This window comes from Heptranchias perlo, chromosome 2 (assembly GCF_035084215.1).
Source record: "Heptranchias perlo isolate sHepPer1 chromosome 2, sHepPer1.hap1, whole genome shotgun sequence".
NCBI lineage: Eukaryota > Metazoa > Chordata > Chondrichthyes > Hexanchiformes > Hexanchidae > Heptranchias > Heptranchias perlo.
In genome coordinates this window covers 114206460-114233092 of record NC_090326.1, presented here as the reverse complement: position 1 = coordinate 114233092, position 26633 = coordinate 114206460, and the positions used below count along the sequence as shown (strand labels likewise).

The window sequence follows — 26633 nt, the reverse complement described above, 5'->3', positions numbered from 1 at the left end:
GGTAGCCTGACATCAGTTGTCAGGAAAATGCTGGAATCTATTACTAAGGAAGTTGTAAAGGGCACTTAGAAAATCACAATATGATTAGGCAGAGTCAACATGATTTTATGAAAGGGGAATCATGTTTGACAAATTTATTAGAGTTCTTTGAAAGTGTAACTACCAGGGTAGATAAAGGGGAACCAGTGGATATAGTATATTTGGATTTCCAAAAGGCAATCGATAAGGTGCTGCATAAAGGGTTACCAAGCGAGATAAGACTCATGGGGTTGGGGGTAATATATTAGCATCGATAGAGGATTTATAAACGGACAGAAAACAGAGAGTATAGATAAACGGGTCATTTTCAGGTTGGTAGGCCATAATTAGTGGGGTGCCGCAAGGATCAGTGCTTGGGCCTCAGCTATTTACAATCTATATTAATGACTTAGATGAGGGGACCGAGTGTAATGTATCCAAGTTTGCTGACAATACAAAGGTAGGTGGGAAAGTAAGCTGTGAGGAGGACACAAAGGGCTCAATTTTAGCACCCACGATCAGGGTGCGTTCGTGGCGGGGGGGGCTACGAAAATCGGGGATTCCCGGGGCAGGGCGGGAGCCCGGCTCCAACCTGCCCCATTTCCGGGTTCCCCACTGACGCGCTGACATGCGCGCGCAGCCCCCGCATGTGGGACTCCCGCCGGCAATTAAAGCCGGCGGGGTGCCACTTAAGTAATTGAACAGGTGCTTCAGGTTGTTTACAGACCTGCTTGACCTGTTATTTTAGCAGGGGTGGGATTTTGCAACTGACTGGGACTGTTTCCCCTACTGGGGTAAACACTCCCAGTTGAAATGGACGTGTTGCAGCCATCAGCCTGTGGCAGCTGCAAAGGTCCATTTGACAGGTGGAGGGGAGACCCTCACTCATTGCAGGAGGCCACTCTGTCACTTTGGACAAAGTTTGGCCTCCACCACTCTCCTCCTAACAATAAAATTCACAAACTTGCACACTTACCCCGGTGTCCAGACACATGTACCTACCTTGCGGACCCCCTGAAATGTACATCTTCCAGATGGGGGCTGCCGTAGCTGCAGTCATGACCTCCTCGGAGGACGAACAGCATCACCAGCCTCGCCGGCCACGCCATTTACCTCTGACACGTGGAGCTCCACAACACAGTGCTGTGACACATCCACCTGCACAGCAGGAGGGAGGGCAATGGCAGAGAGAGCTGCGTCGCAGAGGACACTACCCTCGCCACAGGGTCCACAGACCGAGGCTCAGCTTCCTGGACCTCTCTGAGCAGCAGTGCACACGGAGGCTCAGAGTCACTCGACATGTAGTCGTGGACATCTGCAGCCTCCATGCCGAGCTGCTCCCGGTTGGCCTGAGCACCACCTTCTTACCTGTCGCTGTCAAAGTCACCACTGCCCTCAACAACTTCTCCACATCCTTCCAGGGTGCCACCGGGGACATCGCCGACGTCTCTCAGTCGTCTGCACAAAAGAGCCCTGCAAATACACCTACACCCACTCTGCAGTGACAAAATGGGTGGCAACATTTGTGGGTCTTCATTGTGATCCTCAGGAAAGGGCATTATTGCACAAACCAGACAAGATTCGCAAAGACGTGACAGTAATGGTGACAATATAATATGTAATGTGAGTTGATCAGAAATTAAATATAAGTAAAAACCATGACAAACCCTCAAACACCCTTGTGCATCCCCTTCATGCTCATGACATGTTTGCCTTACGCTTCCTACTGCACATATGTGATGCATGCCCTGTGGCTGCAGCACAGGTAGTGGCAGGTTGAGTGAGGCTGACTGTGAAAGAGATGCATGAGAGGGTGAGTATGAGATAGAGCCATGAGATTGTATGAGGATTGGGTTGACTGGTAGTGGTGGGATGAGTACTGGCGAGGTGAGTAAGTGCAGGTAAGATGAGGATGAGGTTTGAGTGGGTATGAGGGGTGATGTGACAGAGTAGTGTTGGCAGTGCAGAAGGAGATGTGGGGTGGGGGCGGTGATGTGGCAGACAAAGTGTAGGGGAATGAGTAAGTGTACTCACTTTGGCTGACCTACTTAGGTCATTGAAGCGCCTCCTGCACTGTATGCAGGTGGACGATATGTTGGTGGTGCAGGTGACCTCCTCTGCCACCTCGAGCCAGGCCTTCTTGGTGGCAGAGGCAGGCTGCTTCCTCCAGCCCGCCGGGGGGAAGATCTCTGTCCTCCCCCTCCTCCTCACCCCATCCAATAAGAGCTGGAGTGAGGCATCATTAAACCTGGGAGCAGCCTTCCCGTTGGGCTGCTCCATGCTGTCATTTTTCCTATTTCTTGCAACATCAGTCAGTGGAGGACTGCCCCTTTAAATAGAGCTCCTCCAGCTGACAGACCTTACTGCTCATGCGCAGTCCGCCCGCCGCGCAGCTTAGCAGCGGGGAACCCGGAACAAGAGGTAAGTGGATCCAATCAGCCTGCGATTGCGCGGGGGGCAGACTGATTTCACCGGGCGCGTTACCCACGCGCCCAATCGACCCCTCACCGCCATGGTAATATCGGGCCCAAAGAGTCTGCAAAGGGATATAGACGGATTGAGCGAGTGGGCAAGAAGGTGGAATATAATGTGGGGAAATGTGAGGTTATTCACTTTGGTAGGAAGAACAGAAAAGCAGAATATTTTTTAAATGGTGAGAAACTATTAAATGTTGATGTTCAGAGATATCTGGGTGTCCTTGTACAAGAAACACAGAAAGTTAGCATGCAGGTGCAGCAAGCAATTAGGAAAGCAAATGGCATGTTGGCCTTTATTGCAAGAGAGTTGGAGTACAAGAGTAAGGAAGTCTTCCTACAATTGTACAGGGCTTTGGTGAGACCACACCTGGAGTACTGTGTAAAGTTTTGTCGTCTTATCTAAGGATATACTTGTCTTGGAGGCGGTGCAACGAAGGTTCACTAGATTGATTCCTGGGATGAGAGGGATGTCCTATGAGGAGAGATTAGGTAGAATGGGCCTATACTCTCTGGAGTTTAGAAGAATGAAAGGTGATTTCATTGAAACAAGTAAGATTCTGAGGGAGCTTTACAGGGTAGGTACTGAGAGGATGTTTCCCCTGACTGGCGAGTCTAGAACTAGGATAAGGGGTTGGCCACTTAAGACTGAGGTGAGGAGGAATTTCTTCACTCAGAGGGTTGTGAATCTTTGGAATTCTCTACCCTAGAGGGCTGTGGGTGCTGAGATTGAGATAGATTGATTTTTGGACTCAAGAGGAATCCAAGGGATATGGGGTTCAGGCTGGAAAGTGGAGTTGAGGCCAAAGATCAACCATGATCTTATTGAAAGGCAGAGCAGGCTTGAGGGGCCGTATGGCCTACTCCTGCTCCTATTTCTTATGTTCTTCTGTTGAGGCGATTAGCATCATAGTATCATTATCTCATACCATAGTATCATATTAGGTACAGCACAGGAAGAGGCCATTCGGCCTATTGTGCCTGTGCTGGCTCTTTGAAAGAGTTATCCAATCAGTCCCATTCCCCTGCTCTTTCCACATCGCCCTGTAAATTGTTTCCTTTCAAGTATTTATCCAGTTACCTTTTGAAAGTTATTATTGAATTTGCTTCCACCACCCTCTCAGGTAGTGCATTCCAAATTGTTACAAACTAGCTGCATAAAAAAATATTTCCTCATGTCACCTCTGGCTCTTTTGCCGATCACCTTAGATCTGTGTCCTCTGGTTACCAACCCTTCTGCCACTAGAAACAGTTTCTCCTTATTTACTCTGTCAAAACCGTTAATGATTTTGAACACCTCCATCAAATCTCCCCTTAACCTTCTCTGTTCCAAGGAGACCAGCCCCAGCTTCTCCAGTCTCTCAACGTAACTGAAGTCCCTCATCCCTGGTACCATTCTAGTAAATCTCTTCAGCTCCCTCTCTAAGGCCTTGACATCCTTCCTATAGTGTGGTGCCCAGAATTGAACACAATACTCCAGCTAAGGCCTAATCAGTGTTTTATAAAGGTTTAGCATAACTTCCTTGCCTTTGTACTCTATGCTTCTATTAATGAAGTCCAGGATCCCAGCTTTTTTACAGCCGTTTCAACTATCCTGCCACCTTCAAAGATTTGTGTACATATACCCCAGGTCTCTCTGATCCCGCATCCCCTTTAAAACTGTACCATTTCTTTTCTATTGCCTCTCCTCATTCTTCCTACCAAAATGCATCACTTCACACTTCTCTGTATTAAAATTCATCTGCCATATGTCTGCCCATTTCACCATACTGTTACTATCCTCCTCATTGTTTACTACATTTCCGAATTTCTTGTCATCTGCAAACTTTGAAATTATACCCTGTATACCCAAGTCCAGGTCATGAATATATATCAAAAAGAGCAGTGGACCTAATACTGACCCCTGGGGAACACCACAGTATACTTCCCTCCAGTCTGAAAAATAACCGTTCACCGCTACTCTCTGCTTTCTGTCCTCTAGCCAATTTTGTATCCACGCTGCCACTGTCACTTTAATTCCCATGGGCTTTAATTTTGCCAGCAAGTCTATTATGTGGTACTTTATCAAATGCCTTTTGAAAGTCCATATACACAACATAAATCACACTACCCTCATCAACCCTCTCTGTTACTTCATTAAAGAACTCAATCAAGTTAGTCAAACACGATTTTTCTTTAACAAATCTGTGCTGACTTTCATTTATTAGCCCATACTTTTCCAAATGCCAATTTATTTTGTCCCGGATTATTGTCTCTAAAAGCTTCTCCACCACCAATATTAGGCTGACTGACCTGTTTATCCTGCTCTTTTTTGAACAGGGGTGTAACATTTGCAATCCTCCAGCACCATCCCCACATCAAAGGAGGATTGGACGATTGTTGTCAGAGCCTCCGCAATTTCCACAGTTACTTCATTCAGGAACCTAGGATGCTTCCCATCTGGACTGGGTGACTTTTCCACTTTGAGAACTGCCAATCTTTTAAATACCTCCTCTATCCATTTTTATCCTAGCCAATATTGCTACAATCTCCTCCTTTTCTGCTACATTGGCAGCTTCCTCTTCTCTAGTGAAGAGGGATGCCAAGTATTCATTTAGTGCCTCAGCCATGCCTTCTGCCTCCACAAGAAGATCTTATTTGCCCTAATCGGTCCCTCACTTCCTGTGACTACCCTTTTACTGTTCATATGTTTATAAAAGACTTCTGGGTTCCCTTTTTTGTTACCTGCTAATGTATTCCCATACTCTCTCTCTGCCCCTCTTATTCCCTTTTTTAGATCTTCTCTGTACTTTCTGTATTCAGCCTTCTCTACTGTATTATGCACCTTTCATCATAAGCTTCCTTTTTCAGTTTCATTTTAATCTCTATATCTTTAGTCATCCAGGGAGCTCTAGCTTTGGATGCCCTTCCTTTCCTCCATGTAGGATACATTTAAAGGGAAGCTAGATAAACACACGAGAGAGAAAGGAATAGATGGTTATGCTGATAGGGTTAGGTGAAGAGGGGTGAGAGGAAGCTCGTGTGGATTATAATCACCGACATAGACCAGTTGGACCAAATGACATGTTTCTGTGCTATACCTTCTATGTGAATCTATGTAAGTAGAGCCGTCCTCTTTCTGTGATCAAAGATCGAGCTCCGTTCCTCAGCTTATAATCCAAAATGTTGAACTAGGTTCCTCCCTTAATGAGGTACCAGGAATCTTAAATTAGAGAAATTTATCAAAAACACATGAGAAGTTGCAGGTTCCAACATCCAGTGGAAAACTACATCCTCTCACCCCAGGTCACCTGCTCATTATTGTAATGGTACTAGCCTAACAACATTGATTTCAGCTAGCAGAGAATTGAGGGACAATGTCAGAAGTTATGACAATATGGTCTATTCACTTACTGTCTTATAGCTGGAAAGGTATATCACTGCATGGTGTTTGTTAGTCTGAAAATACAATAAAGCATCCACTGGATCTAGAAAGCATTTAGCCAGCTCTTATTTTCTATTTGCTTACAGCTCTATTATAATACACTAAAAGTACGAACATACAATGGCTTTAACTTTCAGCTTGATTTAAGGGTATAGTTACTGTGAAAATTTGGCACAGAATATTTTCTTGACCTGGTGGGCCAACTGGATTTTGGGTAACCTAATGTTATGATGGATATTTTCTGTTGTTTAGTGCTCAAAGTTTATATGGAACTAGACTTTTCTTTCCTTCAGCTATTATGATGTGTGCAGTAAAGCAGTTTATGATTGTAATTGAAATGTTTTATTGGGGATGGGAATATTTATTGATAGAAGTTATCTGATTGATATTCTGCACCTTTACTGCAACGTTTCTAGGGACTCGCAACTTTTGGAGATTTTTCTTTGTGTGAATTTATGTTTAGAATTTGATTCAATTTTATCCTTCAGCATTTTCATTACAATGCTGTTTATAATCGATTTTCTGCTTCTAGTTCATTGGACTGGGTGAAGGTTTGAAGTGATTGACTAATAAATCTTTCTGCAAATTACTGGTTTCAGTCAATCTGCTAAATTTCACTTTCTATGACTGTACCCAATTGTGACGTGCATTATTCTTGATAAATAGTGTTTACTTAGCAGAACAATGGGGCATCGTATTGCTACGTTATTATAACAAATACAGATGGATGCACAAGTAGGCTTGTCTGACAGTCCATTTTATGTCATTTTTATGTTGGCTTTTGCATAGCAGGAGTTAAACTACCACCTACATGCTTCACTCTCCCTGAGTTTCTTTACCAGCATGCTCCTCGTCCAATTGAAGGATCTCAAGTTGGCCAATGTTTCTGATGCCTTTTTAAAAATGCAGCTTTCAGGAAATGTCGGGTCTTGGATGCCACCAAAGGCACAGATTCACCTCTTTTATCCATATTAGCATCTCTCTATATATTGTGCATCCATCTACATGTATATGTATGTGTTTATATATCTATTATATACAAAAGATGGTAAGCGATCTCAGGCAAGGTACTATACCAGTAGGAGGTGCTGTAAGTTAAATGTTAGATGACAAATTAAAAATAGTGGAACACCACCTAACATTACATTACAATAATAAGACAGCAGTAGCCAAATGCCACCAGATCAGAAGGTGAGCTGAAAACATCCTGAAATCCATGCAGATCAACAAGTATGCACTGGTGAACAATAGTGCTTGTCCCTCCAGGCAACTTTACAGGCAGCACCATTATACTAACCATGAACTCTCCCTCCAGCCATTTGGGATGTTTTTATTTGGCCTAAGTGTGAGATCTCCACCTGAATTGCTGTTTCCCAGTGCTCCCCCCAAGATAATCTGTAAATCCCAGTAAATAATATCTTATTCGACCCTCTCTCCATTGAACACTGCCACTCAGCAAATCTTTGTCCCCAATGCACTGACCTCCTGCCCCCCACCCTTTGTTCAACCTCTTCTAATTGCCCATCTCTCTGAAAGAGCACCTGAACAAGAAAAAGAGTCCAGCACAGGGAATAACCTTGTCACTCCAGATACTAAAACATAACCTTTCTCCTTTCTGCACTAAAAACAGCATTTGCTACTACCTACACTCACCTGTCAAAATGCAGACAGATGGAACATTCTTGTAGCAATAGCAATTCAAGCGCTACCAAGAGTGCCATTGCCAGCACGAATGCCCCGCCGGCCCATTCTTCCTCTCTTTCCCCCCCCCCCACCCCGAGTGTTTCTGCCAGCCAACCCCATCCCCACTGATCATGCTTACACCCACCACCTGTATCTATACACTAACTTGCCTACCCCTCCTCACTAAGCATGCTTACTGATCAGGCCCCACTAGCCACAGAGCATCTTAATCAACTACCCCCATGACCACCCTGCAAGGCATGTTTATCTGCCACACCACTCCACTGGCCATGTCTGTCAACCACCACCCCCTCAGTCCCCGAGATGAATTTATCTACCAGCCAAGCCCTTTCTCACTGAATGTGTTTAGGGAGATAGTGTGTTTTCCTGCCAGTAGCCCAATCATCCCCTTCCCAGTGAGTGGTAATGCTGAGTAATTTCTGGTCAGGAAATCCCCGCCCCCCCACTTAGAGAGGGAGAGGAAGCTGAAGCAGAGAGACAAAGAGGAACAGCAACACGGAGATATCAGGGACCAGTAAGAGAGCTAGCATATTCTCAGACTTACTGTGTACAGCGCCAGAGAAGATCAACTAATATTATATGCACACACATATTTATATTGAATTGATTTGATAATTACATGATTTGTTCAAGGATGCTTCTAATTGGTAAATCAGCTTAGAGGTACAACACATAGATTTTACAATATTAAAATGTCTTTATTTCTCCTTTGTGCCAATAATGCTCCTTGTTTTAACCGGTACAGCACAAATTGTGCAAAAGGAGATGTTCACGTGTTGCAATCCTTTTAAAAAAAAAAAAATCCCATTTAAGCCAAGTCTGCAGCTGCTATTCCAAGCTGTCACAATGGTATTGTGCACCAGAAAACAGTATTTCAAGAAATTTTTTGCATTGCATTAAAAAGCAATACATGTTTCCAAATTTCTACATTTGTCATAAAATCATAGAATGATACAGCACAGAAGGAGGCCGCTCGGCCCATTGTGCCTGTGCTGGCTCTTTGAAAGAGCTATCCAATTAGTCCCATTCTCCTGCCCTTTCCTCATAGCCCTGCAACTTTTTCCCCTTCTAGTATTTATCCAATACCCTTTTGAAAATTATTATTGGATCTGCTTCCACTAACCTTTCAAGCAGTACATTCCAGATCATAATAACTTGCTGCGTAAAAAAAATTTCTCCTCATCTCGCCTCTGGTTCTTTTGCCAATTACCTTAAATCTGTGTCCCCTGGTTACCGACCATTCTGCCACCAGAAGCAGTTTCTCCTTATTTACTCTATCAAAACTGTTCATGATTTTGAACACCTCTATCATATCTCCCCTTAATCTTCTCTGTTCTAAGGAGAACAACCCCAGCATCTCTAGACTCTCCACATAACTGAAGTCCCTCATCCCTGGTACCATTCTCGTAAATCTCCGCTGCACCCTCCCTAAGGTCTTGACGTCCTTCCTAAAGTATGGTGCCCAGAATTGGGCACAATACTCCAGCTGGGGCCGAACCAGTGATTTATAAAGGTTTAGCATAACTTCTTTGCCTTTGTACACTCTGCTTCTATTAATAAAACCCAAGATTCTATATGCTTTTTTAACAACCTTATCAACTTGTCCTGCCACCTTCAAAGACTTGTGTACATAAACCCCCAGGTCTCTCTCTCTTCCTTAACCCCCTTGAAAATTGTACCATTTAGTTTATATTGCTTCTCCACGTTCTTTCTACAAAAATGAATCACTTCACACTTCTCTGCATTAAATTTCATCTGCCATGTGTCTGCCCATTTCACCAGTTTGTTTACACCTCCTGGAGTCTGTTACTATCCTACTCATTGTTTACTACATTTCTGAGTTTCTTGTCATCTGCAACCTTTGAAGTAATGCCATGTATACCTAAGTCCAGGTGAATAATATATATCAAAAAGAGTAGTAATACCGACCCTCCGGTCTGAAAAACAACTGTTCACCACTACTGCCTGCTTTCTGCCTCTTAGCCAATTTCGTATCCATGCGGCCACTGCCCCTTTAATCCCATAGGCTTTAATTTTGCTAACATGTCCATATACACAACATCAACTGCATTACCGTTACTTCATCAAAGAACTCAGTCAAGTTAGTCAAACATGATTTTCCTTTAACAGACCTGTGCTAGCTGTTGTTTATTAACCCATATATTTCCAAGTGACAATTAATTTTATCTCGGATTATTGTCTCAAAGTTTCCCCACCACCGACATTAGGCTGACTGGCCTGTAATTGCCGGGTTTATCCCTCTCCCCTTTTTTGAACAGGGGTGTGACATTTGCAATCCTCCAGTCCTCTGGCACTGCTTCCATATCTAAGGAGGATTGGAAGATTGTGGCCAGAGCCGCCACAATTTCCACCCTTAGCAACCTAGGATGCATCTCATCTGGACCGGGTGACTTTTCTACTTTGAGCACTGCCAACCTTTTATGTACCTCCTCTTTATCTATTTTTGTCCTATCCAATTTCTCTACTACCCCCTCCTTTACTGTGACATTGGCAGCATCCTCTTCATTAGTGAAGATAGATACAAAGGACTCATTCAGTACATCAGCCATGCCCTCTGCCTCCACAAGAAGTTCTCCTTTTTGACCTAATTGTCCCCGTCCTTCCTTTGACTACCCTTTTACTATTTGCATATTTATAAAAGACCTTTCGGTTCCCTTTTATGTTACCCGCTACTCTATTCTCATACTCTCTCTTTGCCCTTCGTATTTCCTTTTTCAGTTCTCCTCTGTACTTTCTGTATTCAACTTGGTTCTCTCTGAATTATGAGCCTGGCATTTATCCTAAGCCTCCTTTTTCTGTTTCATTTTAATCTCTATACCTTCAGTCATCCAAGGAGCTCTAGCTTTGGATGTCCTTCCTTTCACCCTTGTGAGAATGTGTCTAGTCTGTACCCAAACTATCTTTGAGGCCTCCCTTTGTTCATATACTGTTTTACCTGCCAATCTTTGATTCCAATCCACTTGGGCCAGGTCCCTTTTCAACTCACTGAAATTAGCCCTCCTCCAGTTGAGTATTTTCACATTTGAATGTTCCTTGTCTTTTTCCAGAGCTACTCTTATCCAATTTAATAGTGTGGGTTATTTAATTCATCCATCTATTCAAGTACTTCAGAATGGACCTGGGATGTGTGAATGGAATCATTGGTTTGTGCAGCAGATGGCAGCTTTCTAAAGCTGAACACATAAAGGATCAAGATTCGCTACTGAGTTATGAATAATCCTACTGCTTTGAATGGAATACTGTCTCATTCAGTTGGCTTCTCCTAATAAGCCAATAATGGAAAGGCAGTAAAAGTCTTAGCAATTTGACCCATAGGGTTTAAAACTGAAACTACTTAAAATATGCTGATAGCCTTTCTATCAGAAGTTATTTTAGGTAATTGCTTCATGTTAGAAAAACACTGCAGAGTTTTTATACAACTACAAAAGGCAGAAAGCATGTTGGACTGAATTTTCACTGATTCATCGGAGAATCTCAATTTCATGACTGACTTGAATTCAGAATTAGAATATTAGAGCTGTCTTAATGGCTCACTGATTGAATGCACTTTGTGCTTTTGTATTGGGGTCAGGAGATGAGCACAGAACCCAGCCTCTGTCCTGCTCTTGTAGCCACAGTATTGATCTGGCCGGCTAACCCCCAGGATATTGATACAAATGCAAAATACCGTGGATGCTGGAAATCTGAAATAAAAACAGAAAATGCTGGAAACACTCAGCAGGTCAGGTAGCATTTGTGGCGAGAGAAACAGAGTTAATGTTTCAGATTGATGACCTTTGATCAGAACTTTTCCTCTGACAACTACCGCTATCTTCCTTTGCGTCAGGTATGAAACCAGCCATTTGAATTTGAATGTTTTCCCTTTAACCCTAGTTAAAACTCTAGTTTTGCTAGAGCTCCTTGCTGTCATAGTCAGCCAAATGCTGCCTTGATGTTCAGGGCAGCTACTCTCATCTCTCCAGTGCCAGTCTGGATCAAGGCTATGATGATGCCTGGAGCATATTGATTCTGGTGGAACCCAAACTGAGCACTGATGAGGCTATTGGTGAGTAAATGTTGGTGAATAGATGCTGAGAGATTGTTTCCCCTGGCTAGACAAACCTTAAACAATGTCGTGGCTCTGTCTCATACTCACCCTTTGATGCATCTCTTTCACGGTCAGCCTCACCCAAACCAATGCATTCAGCAGTTAGTAAATCACCACACACATGTGAGCACGAGCAGACACTGGTGGCAGGGGCAGCTGTGGAGAGTCCGCTTCGGTAGGAGCACTCTTCTCCAGGCTCTGCTCAGCTGGACCCAGATGCTGAACCCTGGGGGCCATCAATGAAAAGGAGAATGATCGAAGGGCAGCAGCATATTTGCGAGGTGCTGGAACAAGGGCCACATGCACTCTCCACAATCGCGCAGAGGATGGAGGAGTCCAACTCCTGCGTGAGTGGAATGGTGGCACAGGTACAGGAGGGGTTCTCCGAGATACTGTCACAGGGACGTAAGGGCATCTCTGAGATAGTGTCGTGGGTAAGTGCGGGAATGTCTGCGATGGAGGGAAGGCTAGCCTCCATCGAGCTTCAAGCACGGCTCACCAACGAGTCCACTGAGGCCCTGACAACGGGCCTTCGGACTCAGGGTGAGCAACATTCTGCCGCCTTAAACAGGCAGGCAGGTACACTAGCACTGTCCTTCCAAGGCTTCACACATGTCCTCCAAACTGTCGTCCAGCAGGGTGGTAGGAGTGATGTGGGCCTGGCCCAGGAGAGGGACGATGGCAAAAGGGGACATAGAAGTGGGGACGCCAGTCAAAGCGCTTCCACGTCTCACCCGTTGCCCCCCTCTCAACCAGTATCCGCAATGCTGCCTCCTCTCCAGGTGGCCGAGTCTGCCCCTGCACATGTGCAGGTGGAGCAGTCTTTGGAGGGGCCCTCACGGGCATCGGAACCCAGAGGGCTTCAGCCCAAAGCATCTTATCGGTCAGGGCATGAACAAGAGCAACCTGCCACTACCTCTGCTGCAGCCGCTGGGGAAGCACCATGTAGGAGTAGTAGGAAGCGTAAGGCAAAGGTTTTGTGAGCACAAAGGGGATGCATAAGGGTGTTTGACAGTTTGTCATGTTTTTTATTTATATTTGATTTTGGTTCAACTCACATTAAATATTATATTGTCACCACTACTGCCACATCTTGGCCATTCTTGACTGGCTTGTGCAATAAGTCTCTTTCATGAGGTTCTCCATGAACGCCCACACTTGATGCCACCCATTGGGTCACCCTACAGTAGTGGGTGTATGTGCAGTTGCCCAACTATTTTGTGCAGGTGCCTGTGGTGCAGCACTATGTTGTGGAGTTCCACGTGGCGGAGGTGGACGGCCTGCCTGGCGAGGCTGGTGATGTTGCTCGTCCTCGGATGGAGTGATGAATGCAGCTATGGCTCCCCCACATCCTGACGGTTTGAGTTTGAGGGGGTCCGCAAAGTAGGTAAATGTGTTTGCACAGCAGAGTTTTGGGTATAAATTAATAATTTTGTGTGGAAAGACAAAGATGTTGCAGCCAAAACTTTGCCCTGCTGCAATAAATGAGGTTTTCCCCCCAACTCACAAAAAATCCTTTGCATCTCCTACTGGCTGCTGACTGAAACACGTCTGCTCCAACATGGAGTGTTTCCCAAAGCAAGGGAAACACGTTGAGGCTCCATGAAAATTACAGCCCTGCCAAAATCTCCTGTCAATGAGGTCTGTCAAGGACCTCAACTAGGTAAGTAAGTATCTAAATTGACATCCCGCCGGCTTTAATTGCCGGTGGGAGTCCCGCCTGCGGGAGCTGCGCGCGCACCCGAACGCGTCATTGGGGAACCCGGAAGTGAGCGGGTTGGAGCCGGGCTCCGGACCTGCTCCGGGATTCCCCCATTTTAAGAACCCCTGCCCCGAACGCACCCTCTCGGCCATCCTAACATTGGCCCCAAAGTGTCTGCAAAGGGATATTGACAGGATAAGTGAATGGGCAAAAATTTGGCAGATGGAATATAATGTGGGAAAATGTGAAGTCATCCACTTTGGGAGGAAAAATAAAAAAGCAAAATATTATTTGAATGGAGAAATACTACAAAATGCTGCGGTACAGAGGGATCTGGGTGTCCTCATACATGAAACACAAAAAGTCAACATACAGGTGCAGCAGGTAATCTGGAAGGCAAACGGAATATTGGCTTTTATTTTTAAGGGGATGGAGTAAAAAAGCAGGGAAGTCATGCTGCAACTGTACAGGGTGTTGGTGAGACCACACCTGGAGTACTGCGTATAGTTCTGGTGCCCTTATTTAAGGAAGGATATACTTGCAGTGGAGGCAGTTCAGAGAAGGTTCACTAGGTTGATTCCGGGTATGGAAGGGTTGTCTTATGAGGAAAGATTGAACAGGTTGGGTCTATACTCATTGGAGTTTAGAAGAATAAGAGGAGATCTTATTGACACATACAAGATTCTGAGGGGACTCGATAGGGTAGATGCTGAGAGGATGTTACCCCTCATGGGGGAATCTAAAACTAGGGGGCAGAGTCTCAGAATAAGGGGTCGCCCGTTTAAGACGGAAATGAGGAAAAATTTCTTCTCCCAGAGGGTCGTGAATCTTTGGAATTCTTTACCCCAAAAAGTTGTGGAAGCTGAGTCATTGAATACATTCAAGGCTGAGTTCGACAAATTTTTGATCAGCAAGGGAGTCAAAGGATATGTGGAAAGGGCAGGAAAGTGGATTTGAGGTAAAAATCAGATCAGCCATGATCTCATTAAATGGCAGAGCAGGCTCGAGGGGCTGAACGGCCTACTCCTGCTCCTATCTATTATGGTCTCCACATTGTCAGGTAGATGCCAATGTCATAACTGTATTGGAACAGGTTGGCTAGCGGATTGGCTAGCTCTAGTGCACAAGTCTTCAGCATTGCTGCTGGGATGTTGACAGGGCTGATAGCCTTTGTTGTATTCAATGCACTTTGCCGCTTATTAATGTCGTGTAAACCAAAGTGGCTGGACTATGATGGTGGGGACCTCAGGAGTAGGATCACGTACTCAGCACTTTTGGCTGAAGACGCTTGCAAACACATCAGCCTTGTCTGTCGCATTCATGTGCTGGGCTCCATTAAGGATCAGGGTGCTCATGCTAGTTGCCTGGTTGTCTACCACTATGATCAATGGTATTGCACTACTTGGAGATTCAACAATCGAGTGATGAATCAAGTGAGAGCAGCAAATCTTGTGTGTTTGTTTTTGCCTTTCCAAAGTTTTAAATAGTATCATCAGTTTGGTTTTGAGTAGGAACAGGTCTGGATTGTTAAGGATCAAATAGACTATTCAAACCAAAGATAGTTATGCCATCCCAAAATTATTTTCACTCCAGTAACTCATTGGCATATTAAATGATCTATGGAACCTTAAGTGTGTCGTCTGTTGATTAAAGATCCAAAGAGAGAATATTTCCAAATTTTTCTCCAAAACCAGTAAGTAAAGATGTCCATTTCCATAACACTATCTTCAGGTTGTTTGATCATCTAAAATTTCTTAAATAGCTAAAACTAGTAATGTTAATGTTGTGAAGAGGTTTAATTTAAAATCTATGTTACTTAGCAATATTCCTAAATTTGTTTTAAGTATTGAAACTAAAATTGAAAAAGATCCGGGGCAACTTATTCTGGAGAGGTAAGAGTGCACCACTGTAATAGTATGTTGAAGATTTGTAAGAGTTCAATTTTTTTTTAAATTTCAGGATGAGGAATTGGAGGCACAGGTCTCATTTCTCCAAGGACAACTGAATGACCTGGAGGCAATGTGCAAATTCTGTGCTAAGATGATGAATGTGCACATATGTAAGTATTGGTTGTATTATTCCTGGGCAAAAAAAAATCCTATCATTGCACACAACATATTGATGCTTGCGATTAATGTACATATTTACATATGCCATTATGATTCCTCAACAACTGCCACCTGTTTTTGCTCTCCATTATCTTTTTGTAAGTTAATCAATTATTATCACATCTCTCAAAGTACTGTATTAGTTTTAGACCTAATTTATTGTGGATTTTTGTTGCAATCCATTTCAACTCGGTAAGTTAGGGGCGCCCAAACTAATATCCAATTCACAAAGCCCAGGCAGCTGACTTCTTTTTGCACTTGCATTACTTGCTCTGTTGGTTTGTCTTGTTCACGTTTTGTGTGCTGGGAACACAATGTTGTCTCATTGGTGAATATATCTAAATTAGAACACCGAGTTGTGGTAGTAATAATAGCAACTTGAGATATATGTGAATTCAAGAGAACACAAAGTTAAACTTTATTTATGACATCCAAGACTCTATTCAATAATGCAACTTTTGATAGGTTTCATGATATTAACACTTTCAGTGTTACAGATTTGATACTTCAAATATTGAACTTATTTTAGCTTCTTAAAAAAGGATTTCCTTTCTTTTACTGTAAATATGAAAAAAAAATCTGGACTTTGTTGCACAAATATTACTGTGTCCTGAAAGGATTAAATCCACTGTTTTTATTAGTGGGCTACTTCTAATTAATTCCAAATATAAAGTGTTTGTGAATTCATTTTCCAAATGAAAATATTCATGGCTTTCTCATCATGATTTTTATATTTTCAAAAGAATTTGGCAGCATGAGGTGATCAGTACATGTTTTCAGCAATTTAACCACATTTCAAATGTAGGTGTGCATATTTGCTTTTATATGCATGTCCTCCAAATGAAGTGTAGGTATTTAAGGATTTGCGTAGGTTATTCTTAAAATGATTCATGTGTCTGCCTCAAAGTTGGCTGTAGCTCATAGCTTGAAATTGATCCACTTATGGCTGTTTTCTGTTTCAAGGTCAGTTTTCTGTGCAGCACTGAGCTTTGTCCCCTATTGTGTGACTCTTTACCTTAGCAATTAATTTCCACTGCAGAACCTTGTCACAGATGTATTGGAAATTTAAAATTGACTGCATTGCACTTGTCCAACATTTTTTTTATACGTTCATGGGATATGGGTGTTGCTGGCGAGGCCAGCATTTATTGCCCATCCCTAATTGCCCTTGAGAAGGTGGTGGTGAGCCGCCTTTTTGAACCATTGCAGTCCGTGTGGTGAAGGTTCTCTCACAGTGCTGTTAGGAAGGGAGTTCCAGGATTTTGACCCAGCGACAATGAAGGAATGGCAATGTATTTCCAAGTCGGGATGGTGTGTGACTTGGAGGGGAACGTGCAGGTGGTGTTGTTCCCATGTGCCTGCTGCCCTTGTCCTTCTAGGTGGTAAAGGTCGCGGGTTTGGGAGGTGCTATCGAAGAAGCCTTGGCGAGTTGCTGCAGTGCATCCTGTGGATGGTACACACTGCAGCCACAGTGCACCGGTGGTGAAGGGAGTAAATGTTTAGGGTGATGGATGAGGTGCCAATCAAGGGGGCTGCTTTATCCTGGATGGTGTCGAGCTTCTTGAGTGTTGTTGGAGCTGCACTTATCCAGGCAAGTGGAGAGTATTCCATCACACTCCTGACTTGTGCCTTGTAGATGGTGGAAAGGCTTTTTGGGGAGTCAGGAAGTGAGTCACTCGCCGCAGAATACCCATGACAGTAATAGTATCAAAATTCCTTGGGCGGGTGGGGGGGCTGCAGCATGAGCTGTAATTTATGTTTAACCAGAAGCTACAGTATTTATGATGGAATCTGTGTGCATTATTCAGCAACCTAAGTTATGATTTATCAATCTAACATTTTTTGTGTCTGTTCTGTCCAAAGTCTTATGCAGGAACTTACTGTCTTGGTTCAGTGTTCTACTATATTATCATTTCTAATTGTTTTTTTCTACCACAAAAAGTATGTGCATTCCAGCTGCCATAAGAGTTCCCTATATCCTGGGTGCTATTAAGGCTAAAACAGAAGGAATATTATTTAACACTTTAATGTGACTGCTATTTCCAAATTAATAAACTGCACATCTAAACGACTATTTCATTTTAATTAATAGCCCTGTCACATTTACGAATCTTTTGGCCATTTATCTATAGAAAAGATTTGGGAAAAGTTTGTTTTAAAGCATAGTCTATTCACACACGTTTTTTTGTTTAAAGGGCACGGAGATGATAGGTTTTCAAAATGCTAATGAGTTAAACTTTAATGTTCTTTTCCCATAGACTAGAAATAATAAGCAATTTGTTAGCTTGTCCTGGCAGTCGATAAACACCTCACATTCTGTTGGGAATTTTTTGGTTCCTTTCTGGCTGTAAATAGAGAGGGAAACACAGCCGTTCAGGTCCAGCAAAAGCTGCAAGAAGGTTAGAATGCAAGAGAGTAATGAGAAGTTAATTTGTTTAAGTCAAGCAAAATGACCCACTGATGTGTGGAAGCATAGTGTGTTCATTATTTTGTGTTATTATGGAAAGACAAGTTGTACTGATTGAACTAAGTGAATCTAATCATTACTGTTGCTCATTATGTTCACTCACTGTGAAATAGAGCAGCTGAACAATTCATAACCAGCTTTGTCTTACCAAGTATTCTCTTGGTCCAGCTTTGAAAAGATTGAAAAAGCACACGTGCAAAAGACAAGAATATTCAGTTCAGATCACAGAGAGGTTCCATTGTTATACCCCTAAGTTGCATTCTGATACAGTTAGATATTTGATAGTATGGGCACGCCCCTAATTGTAAGATGATCTGGCCACTTACGGGAGTAACTAGCACCACTGTACTCTAGGCCAAGATCCTAAACCTGTAATAGTCCCCAACTAGAATAGCATCTGGTATCACAGTCTGCCTACCCATGTCTTCCCCCTTCAGTTGTGACTGCTTCCCATCCATCATGTTTCCCCTTCCTACAGTTGCTCTTCTCCCACTCCTGGACCAACTCTATACACAGCCTCCCATCTATCCGCTCGCTGTCATGTAATCCATGAAGCACAAGCTATGCTAAGAGAAAATCATTAATGTTTTAGTGATCAGGGTTAAATAATGTAGATTGTTTTAATTCCAACTAGTCAGGGTTGAATAATGTTAGATTGATACACTAGAGTTGTTATCTGATTACTATCAGAAGGTGGGGAACAAATTTCATTTTCACCTTTTAGTTATTCATCTTTCCCATAATTTTAAATAAATTGGAGAATGTCCATGGCAATACAGATTTTGTATTGTCTTTTGAAATGTTTATGCTTGATGAAGTTAATGGCCTTTTCTTATTCTATATTTATGTTGTTGAGCAAAGTTGTTACTCCAGAGAAAGATTCTAACTTCCTAAGCAGAGCATACCCAAAGTCTTTTGGGTTTCAAAAAAAAAATAAAAACACTGCATCCCAACAGTGATACAAATCATGAAAAAGGTCTTCATTTCAGCCCACATTATAGTGCAGATATAACTCAAATTAGTTACATGAAGTTACAGACTTGGTTGCCCCCAAGACCGGTGTTACAGGTGTGTTCATTGGTTCTTTGATTAGCAGAGTTGGGTTTCTGGTTCTTATTTATCCCTTTTCATATCTGCTGAGTGAATTGTGAGTGAAAGGTTTGGGTACCCTTAAGATCATAGTGGGACATGCTACATATTCTCTGTTACAACAACTTGATCTTATATTCCACCTTTAATATAGTAAACCTCTCAAAGTATTTAACAGAGTAGAGGAGGAACTGACACCGAGTAATAGTCGAAATATTAAGAAATGGGCTGAAAGCATGGGTAAATAGATAGGTTTTGAGGTGCTTTTAAAGGCAAATGGAAAGGTGACAAGGCAAAAAATTTTAGGGAGTTGGTTTCAGTCGGCCAAGTTGGCTGAAGGCCTAATAAATATGGAAAAATTTCAGTGGCATATTTTGCAGAACTGTTTAAGGGACTATTGTATCTGTAGGTGTCAGCCTTTACTCAGTGGTAGCACTCTCGCTCTGAGTCAGAGGTCATGGGTTCAAGCCCCACTTCAGAGACTTGAGCACATAATCAAGGCTGGCACATCACTGCAGTACTGAGGGAGTGCTGCACTGTTGGAGGTGCTGTCTTTTGGATGAGACATTAAAGTGAGGCCCCGTCTGCGCTGTCAGGTGGACGTCAAAGATCCCAAGGCACTATTCGAAGAAAAGTGGGGGAATTCTCCCGGTGCCCACAGTATGCAACGACTTTCAAAGACTTCAGCTTTCACAGCAGCAGCAAAGAGACTTAGATAGGAGGCACAAGACAACTTGGGTAGATACTGCGGCATGGAAGCCAGCCAATCAGAGGTTCAAATGACAAGCATATGCAGTCATGAAGCCATGAGATTTCATGGGCCTGTGGCAGGTGGTGAGAGAACCAACACGAGGGAAAAACCTATTTGACCTCACCAATCTACCTGTCGCAGATGCACCTGTCCATGACAGTATTGGTAGGAGTGACCACCGCACAGTCCTTGTGGAGACGCAGTCCCGTCTTCATGCTGAGGACACCGTCCAACGTGTTGTGTGGCACTACCACCATACTAGATGGGATAGATTCAGAACAGATCTAGCAGCTCAAAACTGGGCATCCATGAGGCGCTGTGGGCCATCAGCAGCAGCAGAATTGTATTGCACCACAATCTGTAACCTCATGGCCTGGCATATCCCACACTCTACCACTACCAACAAGCCAGGGGAATATCCCTGGTTCAATGAGGAGTGTAGAAGAGCATGCCAGGAGCAGCACCAGGCGTACCTAAAAATGAGATGGCAACTCAGGATTACATGCATGCTAAACAGCGGAAACAGCATGCTATAGTCAGAGCTACGCAATCCAACAGCCAACGGATCAGATCAAAGCTCTGCAGTCCTGCCACATCCAGTCGTGAATGGTGGTGGACAATTAAACAACTAACGGAAGGAGGAGGCTCCGTTAACATCCCCATTCTCAATGATGGCAGAGCCCAGCATGTGAATGCAAAAGACAAGGCTGAAGCGTTTGCAACCATCTTCAGCCAGAAGTGCCAAGTGGATGAATCATCTCTGCCTCCTCCCAAGATCCCCACCATCACAGAAGCCAGTTTTCAGCCAATTCAGTTCACTCCATGCGATATCAAGAAACGGCTGAGTGCACTGGATACAGCAAAGGCTATGGGCCCTGACAACATCCTGGCTGTAGTGCTGAAGTCTTGTGCTCCAGAACCAGCCGTGCCTCGAGCCAAGCTGTTCCAGTACAGCTACAATACTGACATCTACCTGACAAAGTGGAAAATTGCCCAGGTATGTCCTGTCCACAAAAAGCAGGACAAATCCAATCCGGCCAATTACCGACCCATCAGTCCATTATCAATCATCAGCAAAGTGATGGAAGGTGTCATCGATAGTGCTATCTGTTAATGGGTAAAATGACTGATGATCAATGGGAAATGTTTGAAGAAACATTTAACGGGATACAGAATTGGTTTATACCCCTGAGGGGCAAGAACTCTACTTGCCAAAAAGAAAACAGCCATGGACAACTAAAGAGGTAAGGGACAGTAAAGACGTAAGGAAAGGGCATACAAAAAGGCAAAAAATAGCACAGATCCTGGCAAATGGGAAAGATACAAAGATCAACAAAGGGTCACAAAACAGATAGTAAGAGCTACAAAAAGAGAGTATGAAAAGAAACTTGCAAGGGATATCAAAACCAATACGAAGAACTTTTATAGTTATATTAGGAAAAAGAGGGTGGTCAGGAGCAGTGTTGGCCCCTTAAAAACTGAAAGTGAGGATATTGTCATTGACAATGGGGGAAATGGCAGACATGTTGAATAATTACTTTGTGTCGGTATTTACAGCAGAAAAAGAGGATAGTATGCCGGAAATCCCAAGAAAACTAATATTGAATCGGGGACAGGGACTCGATAAAATTAACATAAGTAAAGTAACAGTAATGAAGAAAATAATAGCACTAAAGAGTGACAAATCCCCAAAACCAGATGGTTTCCATCCCAGGGTTTAAAAGGAAGTAGGTGAGCACATTGCAGATGCCCTAACTATAATCTTTCAAAGTTCTCTAGATTCAGGAACTGTCCCTCTAGATTGGAAAATTGCACATGTCACTCCGCTTTTTAAGAAAGGAGAGAGAGGGAAACCAGGGAATTATAGACCAGTTAGCCTAACATCTGTTGTGGGGAAATTGCTGGAGTCTATAATTAAGGATAGGGTGACTGAACACCTCGAGAATTTTCAGTTAATCAGGGAGAGCCAGCATGGATTTGTGAAAGGTAGGTCGTGCCTGACAAACCTGATTGAATTTTTTGAAGAGGTGACTAAAGTAGTGGACAGGGGAATGTCATTGGATGTTATTTATATGGACTTCCAGAAGGCATTTGACAAGGTCCCACATAAGAGACTGTTAGCTAAGTTAGAAGCCCATGGAATCGAGGGAAAACTACGGACTTGGTTAGGAAATTGGCTGAGCGAAAGGCGACAGAGAGTAGGGATAATGGGTAAGTATTTACGTTGGAAGGATGTGACTAGTGGAGTCCCACAGGGATCTGTCTTGGGGCCTCAATTATTCACAATATTTATTAACGACTTAGATGAAGGCATAGAAAGTCTCATATCTAAGTTTGCCGATGACACAAAGATTGGTGGCATTGTAAGCAGTGTAGATGAAAACATAAAATTACAAAGCGATATTGATAGATTAGGTGAATGGGCACAACTGTGGCAAATGGAATTCAATGTAGACAAATGTGAGGTCATCCACTTTGGATCTAAAAAGGATAGAACAGGGTACTTTATAAATGGTAAAAAGTTAAAAACAGTGGATGTCCAAAGGGACTTAGGGGTTCAGGTACATAGATCATTGAAGTGTCATGAACAGGTGCAGAAAATAATCAAGAAGGCTAATGGAATGCTGGCCTTTATATCTAGAGGACTAGAGTACAAGGGGGCAGAAGTTATGCTGCAGCTATACAAAACCCTGGTTAGACCACACCTGGAGTACTGTGAGCAGTTCTGGGCACCGCACCTTCGGAAGGACATATTGGCCTTGGAGGGAGTGCAGCGTAGGTTTACTAGAATGATACCTGGACTTCAAGGGTTAAGTTACGAGGAGAGATTACACAAATTGGGGTTGTATTCTCTGGAGTTTATAAGGTTAAGGGGTGATCTGATCGAAGTTTATAAGATGTTAAGGGGAACGGATAGGGTGGATAGACACAAACTATTTCCGCTGGTTGGGGATTCTAGGAGTAGGGGGCACAGTCTAAAAATTAGAGCCAGACCTTTCAGGAGTGAGATTAGAAAACATTTCCACACACAAAGGGGTGGTAGAAGTTTGGAACTCTCTTCCGCAAACGGCATTTGATACTAGCTCAATTGCTAAATTTAAATGTGAGATAGATAGCTTTTTGGCAACCAAAGATATTAAGGGATATGGGCCAAAGGCAGGTATATGGAGCTGGAGCTAGATCACAGATCAGCCATGATCTTATCAAATGGCGGAGCAGGCACGAGGGGCTGAATGGCCTACTCCTGTTCCTATGTTCCTATCAAGCGACACTTACTCACCAATAATCTGCTCACCAATGCTCAGTTTGGGTTTCGCCAGAACCACTCAGCTCCAGACCTCAATACAGCCTTGGTCCAAACATGGACAAAAGAGCTGAATTCCAGAGGTGAGGTGAGAGTGACTGCCCTTGTCATCAAGGCAGCATTTGACCAAGTGTGGCATCAAGGAGCCCTAGTAAAATTGAACTCAGTGGGATTCAGGGGGAAAACTCTCCAGTGGCTGGAGTCATACCTAGCACAAAGGAAGTTTGTCATGGTTGTTGGAGGCCAATCATCTCAGCCCCAGGACATTGCTGCAGGGGTTCCTCGAGGCAGTGTCCTAGGCCCAACCATCTTCAGCTGCTTCATCAATGACATTCCCTCCATCATAAGGTCAGAAGTGGGGATGTTCGCTGATGATTGCACAGTGTTCAGTTTCATTTGCAACCCCTCAGATAATGAAGCAGTCCGTGCCCACATGCAGCAAGACCTGGACAACATCCAGGCTTGGGCTGATAAGTGGCAAGTAACATTCGTACCAGACAAGTGCCAGGCAATGACCATCTCCAACAAGAGAGAGTCTAACCACCTCCCCTTGACATTCAATGGCATTACCATTGCCGAATTCCCCACCATCAACATCCTGGGGGTCACCATTGACCAGAATCTAAACTGGGCCACCCACATACCATGGCTACAAAAGCAGGTTGGAGGCTGCTTATTCTGCGGTGAGTGACTCACCTCCTGACTCCCCAAAGCCTTTCCACCATCTACAAGGCACAAGTCAGGAGTGTGATGGAATACTCTCCACTTGCCTGGATGAGTGCAGCTCCAACAACACTCAAGAAGCTCGACACCATCTAGGACAAAGCAGCCCGCTTGATTGGCACCCAATCCACCACCCTAAACATTCACTCCCTTCATCACTGGCACACCGGGGCTGCAGTGTGTACCATCCACAAGATGCACTGCAGCGACTCGCCAAGGCTTCTTCGACAGCACCTCCCAAACCCACGACATCTACCACCTGGAAGGACAAGGGCAGCAGGCACATGGGAACAACACCACCTGCACGTTCCCTTCCAACTTGGAAATATATCGCCGTTCCTTCATCATCGCTGGGTCAAAATCCTGGAACTCCCTCCCTAACAGCTCTGTGGGAGAACCTTCATCATACGGACTGCAATGATTCAAGAATGAGGCTCACCACCACCTTCTCAAGGGCAATTAGGGATGGGCAATAAATGCTGTCCTTGCCAGCGACGCCTACATCCCATGCATGAATTTTTAAAAAGTTCTTTCTCGCTCCCAGGAAGTGAGAGTACACGTCAACAGAAAATGGATATATGCCATATACCTGTCTGTACCCTCCACTACAATGTTATCATAAATAATAATAATTTCTTTGGTTAGTAAATGGACTATTTCAGTATTTTGCAGTTAGAATGGGAACCTCTACCGCAGTGTTAACTGTGCAATTTACATTGTGGCAAAGTATGTAATGCATTAGATTTATATTATCAACCGTTCTTTTGTGGAAGTTTACATTGAGAGACTGCACACACAAGACTACAGATAGAATGTTAAATATATTGAGTGGCTACGTACCATATGTCTTGGGCATTTTAATTAAATTTGAGGAGTTTTAAGTCCTTTTATGTAGTGAATGAGAAATCCGCATTTCCCTCAAGAAATTAACAAAAGTATCAATAAAACAGATTCAGTCACTCAATCACTTCACAATTACTGTGCAATTAACTGAGTAACATTATGTAAAATTCAAACATTACTTCACTTCAACATACATTTGTTATGTACTTTCACAACCTACAACAGTGAGATTTTACAGCAATGGAAATGAATATTTTAAAATATCACTTACTATTCATACCACATACATTTCCATTATCAACAAGCCTTTATTAAAACAAAACTGTTACATTTAGAGATGGAAAGAAAAACTGTGGATGTTGGAAATCTGAAATAAAATCAACAAATGCTGGAAACACACAGCAGATCAGTCTGCATCAATAAGGAGAGTTCTGACAAAGGATCTAAACCTGAAACGGTAACCTCTTTTGTTTCGGTTTTCAGATTCTGATGATAGTTACTAAATTTTCTGACTTTACTGCTATAGTTTTCCATTTTGGAACAGTAATAAATTATTCGAACAGCCAGGGCGATTATTAAATTTCTTCAATTTAAGAGCGGGGACTTGCAATTCACTTGTGCCTGCTGCATTTTATTTATTTCACATGGCTGATAGTCAAAAGAGCATTATATTTGTATTTATTTACTTGAATACAAGATTTTGCATTATGTAATTTGTAGGTGAACTCCATCTTAAAAAAAGAAATATTGCAAATGTAATTTACCAGAGATTGGAAGAACTTTTCAGGAACCAATAAAAGGAAAATAAAGAAATAAATGAGATTACGGTACATCAAGTGCAGGTATGCAGTAATGAGATGAGAAGTGCACAAGAACAAGTCTGCATCATTCAGTGCAAACAGCATGATCAAAACTATTCTACAAACTGGCTTGATTGTCGAATAGTTTTTCAATGTTTGTGTAATGAATTCTGGATAGGATTGTCAGTCTGCTGGCTAGTTCTCTATTAGCATTACACAAGTATAAAATCAACACATTTGGAAGAACATACAAGTAAAAAGATTGAAATATCTGCAACAAAATTAGAATCCAGCCCAGATTGCTGAAAGTCGCCTCTGTCTACTGGTTGTACCATATGTGAAATGGATTTGAGCAGTCTTGAACCAGTTCCTCGTGGTTTTCAGTCAACAGCATTAAACTGTCCCTATTTAGCACTAATTGGCAATATCTCTTAGACAGTTATGGTTGATGTGGTTGGTTGTGTAGGAAAAAGAGAAAACACTCCTCTGGTGTAGTAAGGGGTACTCCCAGGTTGAATGAGGCACATTGTTGGGCAGAATAGAGCAAGCTTTACTCTGCATCTAGCTGAACTGGGAGTGCTTGATCCTGGCACTGGATATCTGAAGTTCCCCAATTCCCTCACCTGATGGGTACATTTTTTTTAAAAAGAGAATGTTTATTGAGGTCACAACAGCAAATAGATCATCTGTAGGTAACACTGCATTGACTTTTAACAGTTACCCAGAAATGGATTCAGTGGCCATAAGGACAGTGTAGACTCATTGCCAAAATTAGAGGCAGACAGTAAGTGAAGCAATTAAGTGATGGAATTTGAGGGTCAAATGGCTCAGTCAGTGGAAGGGCAGATATAGGTGGAAAAACAACTGTGAAATATATGGATAGTGCAATGTGCAGAGAATATCATATAAGCTAAGCTTTATATTGTTTCCAGGTCAGGTATTTAAAAACAGGACCGATCAGCTAATGAGGAGAGGTTTGAGATTTGTTTTTTATTATTCGTTCATGGCATGTGGGCGTCACTGGCAAGGCCAGCATTTATTGCCCTTGAGAAGGTGGTGGGGAGCTGCCTTCTTGAACCGCTGCAGTCCGTGTGGTGAAGGTTCTCCCACAGTGCTGT

At 43.1% G+C, this 26633-nt stretch overlaps 1 protein-coding gene across 7 annotated transcripts in view; it reads left to right on the top strand.

The window, feature by feature from the left end:
- The window catches only part of tbc1d5 (TBC1 domain family, member 5), a 495410-nt gene that overhangs the window by 428894 nt on the left and 39883 nt on the right, over positions 1–26633 (top strand). For all 7 annotated transcript variants that reach the window (XM_068006107.1, XM_068006096.1, XM_068006070.1 and 4 more), the window contains one exon: positions 15390–15489. In XM_068006107.1, the coding sequence (XP_067862208.1) occupies positions 15390–15489 (100 nt within the window). The remainder of the gene's footprint in view (positions 1–15389; positions 15490–26633) is intronic.